Genomic DNA, 22,346 nt, shown 5'->3' with positions numbered 1-22,346 from the left:
TGCAATAGCGTGCTACTTTTGAATAGGAGTATTTATGCAAAGTTTTTTAGTAGTTTTTAGTGGATTTATAAAAATATAAAGCGCTGTTTCGTTCATGAACGGCTTCTGCTGTTTTCGAGATGCACAAAGAAATAATGTTTAATTCGGTATGAGAATGAAATTAACTTGACTTAATGAGAATAAAATAAGCCGACTTATTTTTATTCCTACTCCGTGATGTTTGCTGGTTGAGAAGTGACAACGGGAGACACATGGCGGGGATAACTGGTTGGTTGATGGAACTATACTACATAAAAATTATTATGGTATATGTATTTTTCAATGCTGAATCATGTAAAAATAAAAACAAAAAATGTCTTCTAGAAAATATAAATTAATAATATTTGGGGTGAACATTTAGGGGTATAAAAAATACGTGTTGACCGATTCTCAGACCTACCGTATAAACACACCAAATTTCATCAAAATCGGTCCAGCCGTTTCGGAGGAGTTTGGCAACAAACACCATGACACGAGAATTTTATATACAAGTATTAGATTAACCTCACATATCCCAGTGAGATCGTCTTACATCATCATATGGGGGCTATGACAAGTTTTCACCCGATTTTATACATTTAAAGTACACAGATGCGTCGTTATGAGAAAAACACGCTTAATTAATCTATATAAGATAACTCATATATTGGCCGACTTACTTGTATGTGGTATAAAGTCAGCTGATCTATTGACCCGATTCAACCCATTTTTGACATACAGACATATAATTATCAGGAAAGGATCCTCTCCTAATTTCAATAATATATGTCACACATTTACCGATATTTTCTGTAAATAGTCAGTCATAGAGTCTATGGTCCACATTTTTGTATTTGGGAGTTTGAATAGTTATGGTCCGATTTTAACAATTTTTCGACCTGAGATGGCATACGTTAAAGGCAATATGCGTGCAGTATATGTGCGAATAATGCCGATATATTATTCAATTTGTATACAAGAAAGTGAAAAAAATCAGATGAAATTTAAAGTTTTGTTTTATGGGAAGTAGACATGGTTGCGGTCCGATTTTGTCGTACTCTAGAATGGAAATGTTAAAATAATCTAATGTCCCCCATTTGACTGAAATTGGTGGAGTAGATCCAAAAATATTATATCTGATTTCACTTAAATGAAGGCGGTGGCATCCAGGATCTAAAATTTAATGTGTCTAACGTATTTGGTTATTGATTTATCGCACTTTTAGTAGTTTTTAACAAAACCGTTATATGGAGAGTGGGAGTAGTTATCATCCGATTTTACCTATTTTTCCGCTGTCGCAAGTGGCGTCGAAATGATTTGCCAAACCGGCTTAGTTATGACAATTTAGGTTTTCGAATTATGGCGTTTTGTTAGCGTAGCAGTCTACAAGAAACACGTGTACCAATACCACGATATCTTAATATTTACTCAAGTTACCGCTTGCACAGACAGACGGATAGACGGGCGGACGGACGGACAGACAGACATCCCAATTTCAACTCATCTCATCATCCTGATGATTTATATATCTGTCTCGATTAGTTTTGAGGTGATACAAACATCCGTTAGGTGAACAAACTATAATACTCTGTAGCAACATGTTGCAAGAGTATAAAAATATTTTGAAAGCATTCTATATTCATTATTCGACGAAAGTATGGATGGATCAAATTATATTTGGTATTTAACTAAAACACTTAGTCCGATATATCTACAATATATCAAGTCATATAACACTTGGTCCGATATATGTATATTAATGTTTGTTAAGGGTTGGAGTTTAGAACCGATTTCATTTTTAATCAACTACTGGTTAAGAAAATATTAAATTTATTAAAATATCGCACATATTGACCTAAATAAACAATTTAAAACCGAACGCAAAGTCAGAAATGACTATTTTAGGTATATTGAGACTTAGAGAATTATTGACATGATTTTAACAATTTTTTGCAGTATGGTGGCAGACCTTAAGGGCAATATTTCTCAATGTTTTATTCCGATAGCTTTACTGATGCTTGATTTATATACTGTAAAATGAAATAATCAGAAGGAATTTTGACACCGGCCTGTTTGTGTCATGTAGGATGTGAAATTTAATGCTTCTGATTTAGCGAGTTATCGTCCTTTAGTATTTTTCAAGTTAACTGTTATATGGGGAGTGGACGGTGTTTGGTTGATACAGCTTTGGAGGTTTGGGAGATGTGCACATAAAACTTAGTAAGGGGCGGTACTACGCCCACTTTTTAAAAATTTCTAAACTACAAATGCTCCTTCCAACTGGGATTCGCTGCATCAAATTACAGTTTTATATCTTAATTTGTGGCTTAGTTATAGCACTTTATAAGTTTTTCTCTTAACCGCAGTTTGTGGGCGTTGAAATGGTCAGTTATAGCATTATCACACTTTGCTTCTTGTTCGAGATATTTACATGTATTGAAATTAACCTAATTAACTTAAATTAAATGTAAGTAAATAAAGCGACGAATTTCAATATATTAGATACATATGGAAAACATCAAATAGAGAACCGGAAGTCATTATATTAAGATCATGAAGTTTAGACGAAAAAAACAAAGTCAACCAGATTTTTGAAAATTCTTAGGTATATGGAGGCTATGGGAGGTATTCACTCAATTTTATCCATTTTGCGCACAAGGATACACTATTATTAAAAAGAGACGCTCTCTGAATTTCATTAAGATAGTTTCTATACGTGATACGTGGATGTTCGGAAAATTTTATATTATATATGTAAGTGTATAAGGTGCTAGGGAAGTAAAAGGTTCAGGACTTTTATTAAAAAACGAATATTATATGTTTTTATTGGTCGCGTTCAAAATAGTCTCCTTCCGAATGAATACAACGTTTTGCACGTTCAAGAAGGTTATCGAATAACTTTTTTAGGTCATTTGTCGGTATAGCGTTGAGAATGGCGGTCGTCGCCTTTTGGATGGCATCAACGTCAGCATAGCGGTTTCCTTTCATGGCCAAATGTAGTTTTCCTCAATTTCTCATATTCAAAGCACCACGTTTCGTCACCAGTCACAATCGAATACAAAAAGTTGGGGTCCTTTTTGGCCTCTTTAATGATGTCTCTTGAATGTTGAATTCTGAGGTCTTTTTCGTGTTGTTTCAAAGTGTGCAGGACAAACCGAGCACAAACCTTTCTGAGGCCCAAATTTTCTGTCAAAATACGATAAATGGACGCTGCGGATATTGATAATTCCCATGCCATATATTTAAGCGATGATTTCAGCTCTTTTTTAATGAATTTACGCACAATTTCCGTGTTTTTTTCGTTCACAACATCTTTTGGTCGGCCCGAACGTTCGTCGTCTTCCAAGTCCTTCCGTCCCTCTTGAAAACGTTTAAACCACTCGTGAATACGGCTACGGGATAGACAATCATCGCCATAAACTTGTTTCATCATTTGATGAGTTTTGGTAAAAGTTTTACCAAGTTTAAAACCAAACTTAATGTTGGCTCTTTGTTCGATGCTCATTTCCGACCGACACTACAAATGTAATGTCACATGTAGCGCGATATCTCAGCTGTTACACAAGTCAGCTGTTATATAAGTTTTAGATTTAATTTCAGACAGATGGCGCCACTAGAAGCCGCGTTGTTTAAAACGTCCTGGAACTTTTGAATTGTACATACATATGTACTTGTATATGCATACTCTCGCAACATGATTCTAGAGAGGATAACAGTTTTCATCACCTAACGGTTTTTTGCAACAACTAATCGAGATATATATAAAGTTATGTATATATATACATAGGTATATTATAACGCGATAACTAAATGGCGAACAAACAATATATTAAAAAAAGGCTTAACCCTAATAAGTTAAATGTACCTATCTCACAAACTAGTGCAGCTATATCAAGCTAATTTATTCAGGGCCCCACCAATAAATTAGGTACCAATATAACGATTATATTGAAAACTACTTAAAGTGCAAAAACTCACTAAATAAAAAGTCAGAAGTTTTAAAAAAAACTATATCCTATATGATACAGAAGGACATCATAAGATTCTGTGTCAAAATTAGACATTGGACGTGACACTGCCTTTATCATTGATTACTCGACTAAATGTGATGTATTTATTTTTTTATTTTTATTTTATTTTATTAAAGGAAATACAGTTATAAATAATTATACTACCTATAAAATATAACAGCACTAGCGACAGGCCTTCAGCTGTAGGCTTAATTTTACTTGTACTTTTTTGTATGAGATTTTACTTATGAATATGTATGTACAAGTATATAGTAATACTTATGGTTATACTTAAATACTAATGTCTATGCTTTTGCTTAGAATTAAGAGGTAGCAATATATGTTAGTATAGGAAAATTGTGGTCAAATTTTATTATGGTGGTTTTAGATGAGATGCTTTAGTTTGGCTCTGGAGATGAAGTTGTAGATTTCTTTTATGTTGGCAGTTGACGGTTCTTTGAGGAGTTTCGAAGGAGAAGACTCGACATAGTCCCGTCTTATATGACGAAAGGTAGGACATATGTTCAGTATGTGTTCTACAGAATTTGTTGGACCGTTGCATAGCCGGCAGCCAGGCGTTATGTTGCGGTCCAGAATATGTTGGTGCGTTAAGATGGTGTGTCCTAAACGGAGTCGTGTAAAAATTTTTATCTCCGGGATGCTGCATGTAGAGGGGTATACTGCTTTTCTTAGTTCGGGGTTAACGAGCCGGTAACGGTTGTCGTAAGTATACCATTCCGCTTTAGCTTTAAGCTTTGAGAAATTTACAACAAATCGCAAAATGTCGTTGCTTTCATTAGTTCTCACGTAAATACATGGACTAAGAGTGGCGTTTTTTGCTTCCTTATCAGCGAGTTCGTTGCCTGGAATGCCACAGTGTCCTGGAATGCACATTACTTTAATTTTATTTCGGCTATCAATCAATTTGTCCCGAATTTCACTGATTAGAGGGCTGCTGTTGGATGTATTTCGAATAGCTGTGACTGTTGCAAGGCTGTCGGTACAGATAACATATTTACCTTTGGAAGACGTGATCCATTGGATAGCTTCTGTTATTGCGTATGCTTCTGCGGTAAAAACAGAAGATGGTGACAAAAGTAATCCATATTTAATGATTTCCGAGTTCTCGGAAACCACTGCATATGCGGTGTTGTGGGGATTTTTTGAAACATCGGTGTAAATAAATTTCCATCCTTCTGAATAGAGATCTGTCTTGCGCTGCATAAACTCTTGTTTATACACCTCGTAGTTAGTGGAGGCTTTGTTCCAGGTCATCAGTTTATCTTCTATAACAGAAGAGTCTAGAGCCCATGGAGGATGTTTGCTAATCTTCGAACGTTTGGGTGAAAGGTGAATATCAAGTTCATCAACGTACTTTAGAATTAGGTGTATTGTTGATGGGAACTTGGATGTTCGTTTTTTACGGGTGGCCGAACGTATGTCGTTGAGCAAATTCGGTTAGAGCCTAGATATACCTTTGGAATCAGTCGTAATGTGTTAATCTCCAATCTTTCGTTAATGTGTGGCATTGAGAATGCTTTTGATGCTGGAAGTTGGGACTGCCCTAAGACTACGTCTTACTGCCATGTGATAAGGCGCATAGAGTTTCTTTAGCTCGCTGCCGGCGTGATATCCGTATATTGGTAGTCCATAATCGATAATTGAGCGTAGTAAAGATCTCACGATATTGATAAGTATTGTAGGATGAACAAAAGAATGTCGTGAAGCTAAAAACTTTATTATATTTAACCTATCGAACAATTTTTTTCTTATATATAAACAATGTTTTTTGAACTTAAACTTAGAGTCAAAAATTAATCCTAAAATTTTAATTTCATTTAAAGTAGGTATTTTTATGTTATTAAAAGAGAAAGTAATATTATCACATTTTCTTTTACGACACATATGTAAGCGACCAGTTAGATATATTATTAAGTATTTCCGTAAAAGTTAATTTGACGTTATTCAGATCCAGTTGTTTTGAAAATATCAGAATGTCGTCTGCATACATACAGTAGTAGACTGGGAAATTGGATAGTATCTCGCTGATTTCATTAAATACAATTATAAATATGACCACAGACAAAGGGGAACCTTGAGGAACTCCATTTTCTAAAGGCAAACAGTGAGAAAAATGATTATGAACTTTAACCCGAAATCTTCGATTTGTTAAAAAAATTTTAAGTAGGTTGCAACATTTTGGTCCCAATTTCCATTTTGCTAATTGTTGTAGAACTTTATGCAGTCCGATACGGCCATACGCTTTTTCAAAGTCTAAGCTAAGGCAGGTAACGTGCCCCTTATTCGAGATAATTTTGGAAGAATGGTGCTCAAAGTGTAAAAGGGCATCCATTGTACCTTGATTTTTTCTGAATGCGACTTGGTTGTGAGTGATTAGTCTACTCTTCTCTGCGTACCACATTAAACGTTTGGAGATTATTTTCTCCAGAACTTTTCTTAAACAAGAGAGCAGCGAAATAGGCCTATAGCTTGTGAGTTCTGATGAAGATTTTCCAGGTTTCGGTATTGGGACGATTTCAGCGATTTTCCAACTTTGGAGGTATATACCGTTTGAAAGTATTTTATTGTAAAGATTTACTATCCTTTTTTTAACGTCATGTGGGATGTGTCTTAACATGTCATAGGTAATCCTGTCGATACCTGGTGTTTTACCTCTGGAGTTTGATAGTGCGACGTCAAACTCATCAGTGGAAATATTAGACTCTAAACTTAGCGCTGGATAACTAAGATTTCCGCTAGGTAAAAATTTATGGCCTAAATATTTTTGTTTTTCAGCTGCGAACTGTTTTGTGAAAGTAGAGTCACTTGAATAAGAGCTCCAGAACGTGGCGAACTCGTTCGCTATAATAATTGGGTCGTTAGTTAATCCAGATTGGGTGTTTAAGTAAGTGATTGTAATAGGTTTTTTCACGCCAGACAGGCGTCTTATGTCACGCCAAATAAGTGGAGGAGAGGTTTTGGTGTTAATATTTTCAGTAAATTCCTCCAGACATATTTCCTTAGCCTTTTTGGTTTGTCATTTAAAGATAGCATTGTCGCGGTTTATATGTTAAGAGATCAAGAAGGTTGCGTGTTTTTTTATATTTATACCAACTTTTGCGTTTTTGTGTTCGAAGGATTTCTAGTTCACTATTCCACCATGGTTTATATCGGTGTTGATATGTATTCTTGGTTTGAGGGATGGTGTGGTGTGCTGACGAACATATTATTTTTCTTACAGCGGCCTCTTGATTAATATTACTCGAAACAATGAATTTACTAGATATTGATGAGCAGAGATCTTTGTATTTCTCCCAATTGGCTTTATGTGTAAGAAAAATTGGTTTAAACTTTTTCGTGGACATGTCTGCGGGAAATCCGATTTCTATCATCAATGGGAAATGATCACTACCATGGAGGTCCCTAAGGACCTTCCAAGAACATAACGGAAAGATATTGGAGGAACATGTCGTGACATCTACATGAGTGAACGATTGATGGGTGGAGAAGTGTGTAGGACTACCATCGTTTAAAACTATGAGGTTGCTGCTTAATAAGACGTCTTCAATCTTTGTACCTCTATCGTTTGTTAGAGGAGAACCCCAGATCGGGCTCCATGAGTTGAAATCACCCATCCAAAGAATAGGATTTTGCGTTTTATTTAAAATATTTAAGATATCTGAGCAAGAGAAACTTTGCTTGGGAAGGATGTAGGTATTGATTATTGTTAGTTTTGGATTAAATAATATCTCAATCGCAATAGTGAGTAAGGTGATATTGGTAAAAACAATTTTATGAGGTATGTCTTATTTTACCAAAATTGCAACACCTTGTTTGCTGTATTGGTATTGAGGGCTATTAAGGAAATAACCATTATAGCCATATGGAGGTTTAGGGTCGAAATTATGGCGTATATGTGTTTCTTGTAAACAAAACACTGAAGGTTTCAGGTCTTTAATTAGTAGCTGCAATTCGTGATAATTATTAAAATATCCGTGGATATTCCATTGCAAAATTGAAATCACTAAGAATTAAGAGAATTGTGGGAGAATTATGTTATTATATATGTGTATATATGATTAGTGTTGTGGGGCTAGGTTTTCTATAGATAATGAAGTTTTGTTGTTGGAGTGGGAAGAAGGACTGGTGAAAGAAGAATTGTGTGAATCATTTGGATTAGAATTTTGTGCTTTTTCAATGCTGATATGTTGTGGGTTGTTATTGTAGGCAAGTCTATAAGAAGTATTATTGTTTTCGGTTGCATTGTTGTTTTGGGAAGGAATTTCATTGTTTTCTTGTGCAGGTAGGATGTTTTGGTAATCGATTATTCGTTGTGATAAAAATTCGTATAGTTCGTTATCACTGTTTGGGATTTGTGGAAAGGAGGTGATTTTCGATGTTAGATTTTGTTGTTGATCAGAAGTATGCTCAAAACTGGTTTTTCCGCTTACGTTTTTTGTAGTTTGCTTTGGAATATGTTTTTGGTTGTTATTTATTATTGGGCTTTTGATAATAGATGAGAATGAAGGACCACCAACAATAGATAGGCATTGATTTTTATATATGTTTATCGCTTCTCTCATTGTACATTTGTTTTGTACTTGCAATTTCAAAATCTCTTTAGATTGCAAAAATTTGGGACAAGATCTGTCAAAAGATGGGTGTTCTCCTGCGCAGTTTGTACACATTGTACGTGTGCATATGTCAGGGTTATGAGGAGGTAGATTGCAGCGATCGCACATTTTTGGGTTGTTGCAGCGTTTTGCAGTATGATTTAATTTCCCGCAGTTTTTGCATCGCATTGGGTTTGGAAAATATGGTCTAACCTTAACAGAATGCCATGTGACATCTATGTGGTTGGGAAGTTGGTACTTATCAAAAGTAAGGAGACAGACTCCGGTATGTTTTGGTTTTCCATCTATGTTTTTGGAAAATTTGTACACTTCAACAACTCCTTGGTCAGATAAGTTTTTAATGATTTCCTCTTCACTTAGGTCGATTAGGTATGGGGCATATATTGTGCCTTTAATACAATTAAGTTTTTCATGGTATTTTGTATTCACTTCACAGACACCGTGTAAAAATTTAGTACGAATGAACTTTTCGGCGGTTGATTTGTCTTTTACTGGCAAAGACTTCCGTCGCGTAGTTCTGTGATTTTTATGATTTCTTTGCATAGTAATTTTAATGCGGAATGAATTGCAAAGCAATTATACTTATTTAATGGTTTATTTATATCAACGGACGATAATACAACATATTTAGGATTTTTCACTTCTATTTCTGGGAGATTAGGAAACGGCTCAAATTGTTTTTTTTTATTTTTTTTCGTTTTGGCCAGCAAGGCAAATCTGTTATCCCCAAGATTGGGGGGCCCGGGGGCCATTATTTCTTATGTCCCAAACTATAAGTTTGTAATTACTATATATATTTGATTTTTTTTTTTTTTTTGTACTAAAAAGTACAGAATAGCTCAGTTCAAAGAGCAAACACACTGTGACGTAACTATAGCACAAATAGAAACCGTACATTTATTGTTATACAATATTTTTATATTATATTTCACCACAACTACTAATTAAGAATTAAAAAATTCTACAATTTTGTGGATACGCTTTTAGTGCTAAAATATTTGGTAATGTAGGAAAAAGATGTATGGTATTAAAACTAGTATCAAGTAAGAGTTAAGTAAAGTCTTAACATAAATAGTACAAATATTAGTACATGCGTATGTACATGAAATGGGTTGAAGTTAATGTAGAAAAGATTCGTGTTTATTTGTTTAACATATGTATGTACATTTACATATACGCAGATTCGTACGAGCAAACACGAACATATTCATAATATTAAAAAATATTAAAAGCATACCATTACGTTGTGAATTTAGTCATTGTTGGAGCTGGTCAAGTTAGTTTACCGACGGCGACAACAAAATACCATAGTAACTAAAGTGGTCAAAACGAATAGTTAAACTTTCCAGTTGAGTAGCATTTACTTCCATTCTATTAGAAATAGCCCAAACTTTAGAAAAAGATTGAATACTAAGGAAACCAATTTATGTTAATATACCAATACACATGTATATGCACATAATAACTTCATTTATGTATATATATTTAGATTAATTCATTTGCTAATTTTATAAACTAGAAAATATCTGTTCTATAAGTTGTTCGGGTGAAACGGAAATTTTTACTTTGAGGAAAAATTTGTTAAAGTATTTAACTGCAAATTCCAAAATTCATAGATATATCCAATAAAACTATACTATATTGGCTATCCGGGTGTATAACTCATTACTCTAAATTAGGTTGTTTATGTATTGCCTTCTGACCTGAAAAAAGAGCAACGTTTTCTGCGCTTCTCAAAACGTAAGAGTGAAAGTTTCCCAAGTGATGCTTGATTTTCGTTTTTGATAGTTTTTTTCAAAAAAAGTTTTTCTACTAATTATAATGATATAATAGGTTTTGTTAAGCTAAATAATAGATATTGCAAATGAGTTGGTTGGCATTGTTTTGTTCTTTTGACATGTAAAATATGGAAATCTATATAAGTTTTGACTCTACCACCGTTCGAATAATTTGTGAACATATGTATATGTAAAAGAGCGCAAAGCGATAGTACTAAAATACTGGGGAAAGTGGCAGTAAAGTAGGCGTTGGTCACGCAAGAGTTGGAATAAGGGTGAAATTTTGCTTTTGTACTTATTGACTTATTGTTATATTTGGCGGGGCCGGACTTGTATTTTTAATTATTATTTTTCCCCCCAAGGAATACACTATTTGATTTCAAAATTAAAGCTACATGTGTATATTTCCTATCATTTCTCAATTTGAACTTGAAAAGCAGGCGCTAAAGATATGGAAGTAAAGATTTTGAAATTCAATGTACACATTTTTGAGAAAATAATAAGTAATTTTTATAACGTTTCTAAATTTCAATTAATCGTATGAAATTTTCTTGAAATAGTTTGAAAAGGGAAACATACAAGTATAACACCAATAAAAACAACTAAGAAAGGGCTAATTTCATGTGCAACCGATCATTATTAGCCCATATCACTATAAGGGCACTCTCTTGTTCATGCAAAACCCTTGCAAAACATCTATGTACAACAACAAAACACAAGCTAAAAAAATATGCAATGGCTATTAAATTTGCTACAATAAAACCCATATTAATTTTCCCTCTATGAGACGTAACAAAATAATTCCAGCATTTCGCTGATCTGTTTCTGTCATGTGGTGTTATTGCACTCTTGCATAGTTTAATATAGCATTTTTACAGTTCGTGCAATTTTGAAAGACAAAGAGAATCCCCCTTATATTTTACTACAAAATAACATATTGCTAATCGAAATATTCCCGCTTAATTTTATTGAGACATCTCGCATATACATGTATACCGATATACATCTGCACCATAAAATGAACGAAAATATAATTCTAAAATTTCAGTGTACTGGATATAAGTAGTAGACAGAGTCACTAACTAATATCTACTTCAAACAGTGAGCCAAAAATAATTAAGTTACTGATGAGGGGGTTGGGGGAACATTTCCACTTAATTTAATCTAAATATTTAACACATTGATAAAAGTCAACCGGAAAGCCTAGACTGATTTAATTTAATTCAGGTATTAAAGTAATGTATGCTCGAAAAAATATTTATATAATGGATTCGGTATAAAGTGAACTCTAATGATGAGAATTAATATTTCCGGCATAGAACTACTGTATATCCAAGATAATAACTTTATTATATTTGGTTAAGGTATGGTATGTTAAGCATTCACTAATATACATATACGGTACAAAGTCAACTGGAGGTGCAAAATACATTATATTATGTATATGCTGGCTGATCAAAGTACACTTCATTCAAGTAATACATATACCTCGTAAAATAGTCGATTTTTATACACTTGCAACATGTTGCTACAGAGTATAATAGTTATATTCACCTAACGGTTGTGCGTAACACCCAAATTTAATCGAGATAGATTTAAGGTTATATATATATAAATGATCAGGATGACGAGACGAGTTGAAATCCGGATGTCTGTCTGTGTGTCCGTCCGTCCGTGCAAGCTATAACTTGAGTAGAAATTAAGATATCTTGCTGAAACTTGGTACACATTTTTCTTAGCCCCATTAGTAGATGGGCGTAATCGTACCACTGCCATGCCCAAAAAACGCCATTAAAATAAAACTTGTAAAACGCCATAACTAAGCACTACATCAATATATGTATATATCTGTAATTTGGTTCCGAAGGCCCAATTGGAGAGAGGCATCTATGGTTGAAATTTTTTTCAAAAATAGACGTGGCCCCGCCTCTAATAAGTTAAATGTATATTTCACCTAAACATTTCAAGCTATATAACCCACATTTGCACAGAATAAATATTTTTGACACTTCCTTCCACAGTTTGAAAATGGATGAAATTGGGTGATCCCCCCACTCCCTATTTAACGATTTTGTTAAAAACTACTAAAAGTACGATAAATCAATAACTAAATTAGCCAGAGACATTAAATTTTACATCCGGGATGGTACAAGAGGGTTTTAAAAGAAACATTGACAAAATTGGACGATGGGCGTGGCACCGATCGTTACTTGATCAATTTCAACAAAATTTGATACATAAACTTATTTTATTAATCCCATCTCACAATGAGAAAATGATCGAAATCGGACACCAACCCTACCTACTTCCTATCTAGTACAATTTTAAATTTCATATGATTCTTTCACTTTCCAGTATACAAATCAAGCACCAAAGAATATATTTGGACAAGACTTTGCACAAATAGTGCTTTTGAGGTATACCATCTCAAGTCAAAAATTGTCAAAATCGGTCAATAAATGTTCAAACCCCTGTTACGGAATATGGGCAGGCCTCAGTGCCTGCTGCTAACTTTCTACGGGAAATTACGGTCAATCTGTGAGATATATATTCCATTTCGGAGAAAATCTCTTTCTGAAAAAGTATGCCAGTCTGTAGCTCTAGAACTTCCGGTTTACTTCATACCGCATATATTGGCTAATATGTGTGCTATTTCAATTTGATGGTATGTAAGGTACATTAATGAAACTCTCGGAGTATTTTATTCTGTTAATAGTATGTTGCATTGCTAAAAATAGATAAAAATCGGGTCAATATTACCCTAATCTCTCATATACCTAATATAAGAGTTTCAAACTTCCGGTTGGGCTTATGCCATATACATATACCAGTCAATATGTAAGATATCTTAGCAAAATTAACCGAACGTATAATATTGGAGGTACTATAGTTTAGTTTTATAAAATACATATTATACTTGTATATAGTTTAATGCCGAAAATATGCGAATACTCCAACTCCCAAATACTACCTATTTTGATTTTCGTTATTCTAACAAACCTTATGCCGAAGATGTCGTTCAATGTGTATATTATGTATTTATAAAATTGCTTGAAAATGTGATCTCAAGTATACCTCAGCAATGTCAAAATTAATTCAATCAGCCTATAACTTTCTCTGTTTTCAATATAGCCTGTATAATAATTTCTGATTTTCTACCTGACAAAATGTATGACACTTTAATAAAATTAAATGAAGAAGTTTTCTTAAAAATTTTGTGGGAATGTGAATGAAATTAATCTACACTTTTGTCCAAACCTTGTATTCCTTAAATAAGGAATTGCGATCCTCTGCTTGACGTTTTCACATCAACTAAATTAAATTTAGCTTCTTCAGTTGAGTTTATATCCCATATATCTCATTTAAAGATGATTTTAATATAATTTTAGCTGACGCGAAGTAAAATATAATAATAAAACTACGTGAATATATGACCTATAATGTAACTTAATAAAATACAAATTTAATTGTAATCCATTGACGATTTCGTCGAATAATGAATGTTAAATTGTTTTGCAATAATTTTTAATATAAAGTTTTCCTAAAACTTGAGGATATTTTCTTTGCTTTGATTTTTGCAAGTTGCAAGAGTATAAAATATTCGGTTACACCCGAACTTAGCCCTTCCTTACTTGTTTGTTTTTATTTTTACATGATTCAGCATTGAAAAATACATTTACATATTACTTATCACTTTTAATTTTACAGTGCAACTCTGGAGTTTATTTTATTCTTATAGCGAGTTTAACATTATTTCTTTTTGTCGATTTAATATCGATATCGCAGACATTGACATTGCTGAGTATAACATTCAATACTTATATATATTAATGTTGAGTTGTGGAGTTCGATGAAGAGCTCCAAATATATTTGCAAGTATGTGAATAAAGGAAATTAATTTTGTCAAATTGGCCGGTTTATCAGCTCCAATTAAGCTGCCTGACGTATCTTCGGTTTCCAAATTCATAGACTGGATCCAGCAGTTATCCATTTAGTTCTTCATCTCGAAACCGGCCTACGCGTATTATTCACGATTCAAGACAAACTGGGCGCTTTTATCTGCGACTGTTGTTGGTTATTGTGACCGGACCATTGTAATTGCAAGATATATGTAAAGAAATGGATAACCGTTTCCAACGTATAAAGTCAAGGCTTGCACTGGGATTGCTAGAAGGTGCTTGCTGCAGCTACATTGAATTGCACAGGAACACAAATTAGTCTATTATTTAGTACTGATGACATGTTTCCCGATCCGAGCATGCATAACATTTGGTTATGAGAAAATCGGCAAAGTCATCAGCCGTTTCGGTATGAGTGCACCAAATCGGAGTGCATATGATTTAATCAAAACTGTTATAAATCGTGAAGCGCAGTATGATACTGTCGAATTGGCACCGACTGTTACTCGCAATGTTCCACTACTAAATGATGAACAAAAATTAATTTACCACCGCATACTACTTGGCGGCACACCTTTAAGGTGATTTCAAGCACGTTCGACGATAACAACGTTTGTTTAAAATCATCGCGACTGTGGCATAATGTTGAAAAAGTACAACTGACAGTGAACATGCGCGTTCATATGTTTCAAGATCCAACTGTAGAACCTTTTTCAAAACAACGATTAGATATTGACAATAGAAAAGTTTCTGTGCATGAAAATGATAGATGCATAAAATTACTGACGGATCCTAAGATATGGGTTTTCACCTAAAAGTGGGCTGTGCCACGCCCACTGTCTAATTTTGAACGCGGTTCCTATAAAGTCATCTCATACCATCCCACAGATAAAATTTAATGTCTCTGGCGTGTTTAGTGCTTGATTTATCGCGCTTTTAGAAGTTTTTAACGGTACCGTTATATGGGGAGTGGGCGGAGTTGCCACCCGATTTCAATTATTTTCACACTGTAAGTAGAAGTTTTAAAAACATTTGCTTCTAGTGAATTTTGTTATTATAGCATTAGGGGCTTAGGAGATATGCACATTAAACCTATTAGAGGCGGTACCACGCCCACTTTAAAAAAAAATTTAACTGCAGATGTCCCTCCCTAATGTGATCCTGTGTACCAAATAAGAGTCTTGTATCTTGTTGTGGGGCTTAGTTATGGCAATTTATTTGTTTTTGATTAATGGCGTTTTGTGGACGTGGCAGTGGTCCGATTACGCCCATCTGCAATACCAACCGTCTTACGGTACCAAGGAACATGGGGACCAAGTTTCATAAAGATATCTCAATTTTTACTCAAGTTACAGCTTGCACAGACGGACAGACAGTCACCCCAGTTTCAACTCGTCTCTTCATCCTGATCATTTATATATATATAACTCTATATCTAACTCGATTAGTTTTAGGTGATACAAACAACCGTTAGGGGAACAAACCTATTATACTCTGTAACAACAGGTTGCGAGAGTATAAAAAGTAAGGAAGTGCTAAGTTCGGATGCAACCGAACATTTTATACTCTCGCATAGTCAAATGGTATACTCGAGTGAGATTTCTTTATATATTTTAATAACTAGAGCAATCGTTCTTGTGTTTTTTGTATATGCTTATAATTGATTTTATATAGAATGAATTAAAACTGTATTGATAAATTTTTTATTATATACTATTTTTTATCGATATTATTATACATATTTAGCTAAAAAGTAATAAATATTAACAACTTAAAAAATTATATTATTATATTAATTTGTATATAATATTTACAATATTAAACATAAATTTTTATATAGATTGTTATACATATATCCAACTTATATTTCTTTTCTCCTTATACTATTTAATTTCTATCATATATTTATACAATAATGTCTTATATAATAACAAATTATACATATAATTTACATTTTCTTAATTGGATTATTTACATATTTTTCTTAAAATTGTCTTAAAAACTACTGTCAAAATTGCTGTACCATTTCTTAATATATATTTGAAAAAAAAAATGAAAAACTATTGCCATAAGTCTGAAAACTTTAGTTGGAAATAGGGACCAAATACTGTCATGATAGCTGTGTACTGTCTCAAAAGTAATTGCATTAACATGGGAAGGATCCATGTTTGCAAATGCCCAATTAATTTGTGTACCGGCAGGTGTAGTCGAATATTCTACACCAAGCAGGGAACTAAAGTTTTTTTCTTGGAGCAGATTCCCTATTGAATTCCCTGTAGACATTAAACAAATTTTGAAATCTCCAACAATTAGCACATTTTGATTGCATAACTCAGAAATAAGGACTTCCAGAAGTTCAACAATTAAATGTGTGACAGAGAAAGCTGAATTTCTATATAGAACCAGAATATTAATACGGAAACATTTAAACAAAACCACTTCTAATCATCACACGTGCTTATATTCACTGTAATCATATATTTGGCGGATGTTTTTAGTGTCAATTCATAGAGCAGTCCCTGCGTTTCAGAAGTTTTGAAAAGTTTAACTCCTTCCAAAATATTCTCATTTTCACTTATACCAATTCCTTTATCTAAGTGTTTTGCAGTTGAAAGGATAGCTTCAGTTCGGATTCGACTGAACTTAAAGGCATTGAAATTATTTGTCTCTTCATTGGACCAAAATAAATGTATGGCATCATCGGGAACTTCTTCGAAATTAACTACTAGAGCTTCAATGAGTGATATGTCCACATTTGTCGTAATACCAGATGCCATATGGTTTAATGCAATTGCAAAGGCCTGATCCTCCCGTTGTCTCATTATTTCTGTTAGATCAAAATATTTAAATAACTCCCACAAAGGGGAACAACTAAAGTGATGTATGCATCATTGGGATTAGGAGAGAATATCCACCTATCTCCAACAGGTGAGAGTTGCTTCAAATCACCAAACACTATGATCGGTATACCACCGAAGGGGCTGTCTGTTTTGAAAATTTGTTTTAATCTCGCATCAACAGAGCTAAACATACGAGCCCCTACCATCGATATTTCATCAATTATGATTAATTTTAAATCGATAAGTCTGGAATACAATGAATTAACTGTGTCATTGCTAAGTGGCATCAACTCTCTATTCAACTGATTAACAGGTAAAGAGAATTTTGAATGAAGGGTCATTCCACCTATTCCGAATGCTGCTTTACCCATAGGTGCGCAAAGAAGAACATTTAAGGAACTTGGATTGGATCCAGGTGTAGAATTGTAACGATGGTTAAGAGCTTGATATATTGCAGATATCAAACGACTCTTTCCTACACCTCCACCGCCGCCAATGAACTCAAAAAATGGGCGATTTGTTTTTAGCTGGTGCATCAAATGTGTCAAATAAGTTCTTTGCTTAGTATTAAGATTTTGAACTAAAGAAAATAATTCCTCAACTGGAATAATAATATTAATATATAATATATTAATTCTGGTCGAGAGGTATTTATAAATATTTCTGCATTACTTGCTCCCGAAAGATGGAGCCCAATGCAGCAATATACTGCTTCTTGTGCAGATATTTCTGTGTCTGATATAAATTTGTGACCTATATGTTTAAGTTCTTGCTTAATAGTATAATTTCCAGCATTTACCTCTGATATAGCTTCATTTAAGGGCCTAGAAATTACCCTATTAGACTTGTTAATATAATTAATTATATATGAACATATGCAAGCATATGCATCCAGTAAATATTGGATATCCATATTTGCTCTATGGAGTTCCAAAAATTTTCTTTTTAGAAAAATTTTTGGGTTTTGTTAAACTTGATCTAAGGGCTAACAAATAGTCATCAAAAGACATATTTATTCTACTATCAGACAGGAAATGTTCAAAATCTCTTAAATTAGAAATGTCTCCTGTAGTCATATTTAAATTTAAAAGGTTTTGAATTTTGAAAAAGTTTTCCTTGTGTCTTTCTGAGTTTTGACTTGTTTCTGTAAGAGGTAACAGTATTTGCGTTGAAGGCATTGGTGAATATGGTATACCAAAACGACAAAACTGTTGTTCTCTTATTTCCCTAGTACAAGACCGACTGTGGTTATGCTTTTGATAACCCAAATAATTTTCTAAGTGGCTGATCGAACCATCGGTAGAAATATAATTGTCAATAAAACTAATGACATCAGGGAATGTCTGAGGATCTTGAAGGTTGATTCTGGGAGCATTATTAAGCCAATACATGCCATGTACATGCGGGGAACCTCTCTGTTGAAACTCTACTCTCCAGTAGAAATTTGCGACAAAATGCTCTCCAAAAATGCCGACTTTATCTTTAAAAAGCTTAAGAATTTGTCGATAGCGGTAGTCAAAATATCTAGCACAAATAACCGCGTCTGACCGAATTAGGCGATATCTATCTTGGGTTGTTAAACTGTTGGCTTCCTCTTCCGAAATATCTTTAGAATGAACAGTTTTAGAGAGGATGGCCAAAAGCTCAACCCACTGAGATTCTGCAGCCGATAAAGTGATAAAGAAGGTTGGAAGCCCAAATTGGCGAATCATAGCGATTGCCTTTTTCTTCTCAGCTTCCCAGTGCGCAGGAGAGGATCTAACGCCTTTCAAAACCTTGTAGCCATCATCGTGTTGAATCAAGTTTTGAACAAAGTTTTCGTTTAATAGATTTTGGGCCGTAACTTGGTTGCGGCCTGAAAACTTTCCAAGGCAAATGGATGTACTATTCTTAGTTTGTAGCAATTCTAATTTTTTGTAATCATAGAACAACTTTAGAATGGTACACGCTCTTCTGTCAAAACGGCGAATTTCAGAACGTATTATTTTGCTATATGTTTCAGAGCATGTACGTTTCTGCCCAGCGTATATTGTTCCAAATGACAACTTTTCTGAATTATTGTCTTGAATTATGTCAATTGGTCTTTGTCCTTCACCTGGCGCTATGACTAAACGGTTATAGTCTAAGTTTTCTAAAGGAATATTGTCCAAAAGAGATTCTTGACCGCCTGGGTTTAGCTCGAAAGGTAAAAGACCCATGGGAATATTATTACCTGAGGGATTATCATGAGAAGTTTGTGCCGCACGAAAAGATTGAACCAATCGGGAATCCTCTGCAGATGCAACAAACGGAACTTCTTCCTGGTTATTAAATTCTGAAATCCAGTTTTCATTAATTTGTATATTGTGCTCACGATACAGAGGGGTGTTCACTAAGAATTGCAAAGCTTCCATAATCTTTGCGGGGCGTATAGTATCGATCATGTAATCATGATTGTACTCCAAACGCCTTCTTAAATGAATTTTTATCACATGAGCCTCATCAAAGGACCTTGGTAGAGATGTCACAATATTGTTAACAGAAATTGGTATATTAACAACAGCACCTTTGAGAGAACTCTGACCTTGATATCCTAACGGACGGATTGTCATAAAAGACAATCTAGGCATTATGAGACGTTCTTCAATTGGGGTTAAATTTTTCAAACAATCAGGTATTTCAGGAAAGTCTAGACCGTTAGATAAACATATTTTTGGAACGTTCTTTTTAACAATCCATTTTTGCAAGTACCACAAAAATTGTAATTTCCATCTTCCGAAGGAAATTTTTGCATTAAATAGAAGGCGGATGTAGCATTCGGGTGACCTTGCGCAATAGTTTCGAAATTTAATTTGCGAACTTGGTGTAAAAACCATAATCCGCCACAGCAAATACATATTTCAGTAGGGCCCTTATTTATATTTTGGAAATAAATGTTTTTGAAATCTGTAAATTGCCACTATAATCATTTTCTATAACATTATTTTCTCTCGTTAATCGGATTCGTTGGGACTGTCTTTCGTTTTCAATTTGCCTATTGACCGGGTTATCTCTACAAAGGCGAACTTGACTTTGTCTAAGACGTCTCTGATTCAAAATTTCTTCCCTCATACCCCTCCTACTAAGCTGTCGACGTTGTGTTGCTCTATCACGCTCCTCTCTCCTTATTTCAGGATTTCTTCTTGCATGTTCTCTTTGCATTTGATCACGAATGCGCTCTAAATTCCTATACTCAGCATTTATATATATATATATATATATATTATATATTTGCTCTTCAGAACGAATTTGTGGATCTTGTCGTCTTGTTATATTTTGAACATTATTTCTCATTTGCTCAACAGATCGAACCTTGGGGTCTTCGCGCCGAGATCTATGTCCTCGAGTATATCTTATTTGCTCCTCAGAGCGAATTTGTGGATCTTGCCGCCTTGTTATATGATGAACTTCACGCCGAGATCTATGACCTCGAGTATTTCTTATTTGCTCTTAAGAGCAGATTTGGGGATTTAGACGTCTTGCCCTAAGTTTAACAGTATTTAAATTTTGTTCAAAAGACTGTACCTCGAGATTTTCCCGCTTGGTTCTATGTTGATTTGTATTGATAATTTGTTCGGACAGACGTACATAGGAATCTAATCTACGATTAGCGTGACTTACAGTATCTTGTGACTGCTCACTATCTCTATATAAAGAGTTTGCACGAAGAACTCTTATACGTCTTCTAGACTTAGTAATACAGGTTTTCTACTTAATCTAGGGATAATTAATAAATAATAAATAGCTTATAATATAAAATACTTATATATAATACTAATATAATTCCGTCCGTCAGGGTCTGAAAAGTTGGATACTGGGTGCTGCTCTCTTTCACTGTAATTGAATCCTTGCTATGACTCCTTTCCTGTTCGGTGTATAGGTACAATGGTACACTGGTGCACATATGTATATGTGTTTGCTCGCCACTGTATATAATACGGTTTTGCTTCCCACTGTATATAACAATAGTTTAAACACTATATAACTAATACACTGAAATTAGTTTGAATACAGCACTTTGCTGGTCAAGAAATCTAGTGTAACTGAAACTACAAACACAGTGTATTAATATTTATTATACTCTTGCAACATGTTGCTACAGAGTAAAATAGTTATATTATGGTATATTTTTGTACACACAGCTTACGTACTTTTGTATACCTATATATTACATAGATATTCACTAACATAACAATACAAATTATTTAGTTATATTTATATTTTAGAAATTAGTAGTTTATTTCATTGTATTGAAATTATGTGCTCGGAAAACCCCTCCGTAAATTGCTTTTGTTAAACGCTTTCTAAAACAGGGGGATCTATGGTATCTATTTTGAAGGGTCTACCCATGAAGGCTAAATTAACAATAACTTACATATAATTAAGTATTTTATACACATATGTAGAGCAGGTGTGTAGATTTTCTTCTTTCTGTCTTAATATCTAAACCTTTCATAAGCTGCCAACGGCGCTAGGTAAAAATATAATTTTCTTGAGTTTACAGTTCACCTCATGACCTTCATATTAAAATGTGTCGCAAAACTGAAATAATAGATAATAGCATTTTAACCGATGGGCTCGCAGTTTATCTTTTACCAACTAATACTAACTTTACTAATTTTTATCTCACGCGTTTTTTTCTAGAAAGATATTTTTGCTCTATACAAAGTCCAGCACTCTAAGAAACATTTTTATATTGTTATCTGGTATATTTTATAATAAGTTCAACATGATGGCTGAGAAAATATACCTATCCACTGATTATCACCAAATATTAGAAGAAATATTTGTATATAGAAATCTATATATATCTCGATTAGTTTTAGGTGATGCAAACAACCGTTTGGTGAACAGAACTATACTCTGTTGCAACATGTTGCGAAAGTATAAAAATGTTGCGAAAGAATTTAACATTTATTATTCGATTATAATTTGGTATCTTATTAACTTATGTTATTGATCATAGATTTACTATTTTAAATAGTATTTTTTTCGATATGTTAACTTTTATAAAAAGAAGCTATTTAACTCAAACATGGTATATGTGATATAAACTGAACCATAGGGGTTAGATTTAATATGATACCCCTCATGAGATTGCTGTTGTACAAAAGGAGCGGAAATCAGTATATTAGGGTTATAAGGTTTA

General features: G+C 33.8%; 1 protein-coding gene across 1 annotated transcript; it reads right to left on the bottom strand.

The window, feature by feature from the left end:
• Positions 1-4,293: 4,293 nt before the first annotated feature.
• LOC138858945 (uncharacterized) lies at positions 4,294-5,471 on the bottom strand. Its single transcript, XM_070113018.1, has one exon. The coding sequence runs from the start codon at positions 5,301-5,303 to the stop codon at positions 4,413-4,415; it is 891 nt and encodes a 296-aa protein (XP_069969119.1). The 5' UTR covers positions 5,304-5,471; the 3' UTR covers positions 4,294-4,412.
• Between the last annotated feature and the right edge of the window lie 16,875 nt (positions 5,472-22,346).

This window comes from Bactrocera oleae, chromosome 2 (assembly GCF_042242935.1).
Source record: "Bactrocera oleae isolate idBacOlea1 chromosome 2, idBacOlea1, whole genome shotgun sequence".
In the NCBI taxonomy this organism is placed as follows: Eukaryota; Metazoa; Arthropoda; class Insecta; order Diptera; family Tephritidae; genus Bactrocera; species Bactrocera oleae.
Note: the sequence above shows the minus strand (reverse complement) of the source record. Positions and strands in the feature narration are given on the sequence as shown.

Excerpts from the sequence above, each read along its gene's own strand:
- LOC138858945 (XM_070113018.1), bottom strand. The coding sequence starts at position 5,303 with ATGACCTGGAACAAAGCCTCCACTAACTACGAGGTGTATAAACAAGAG.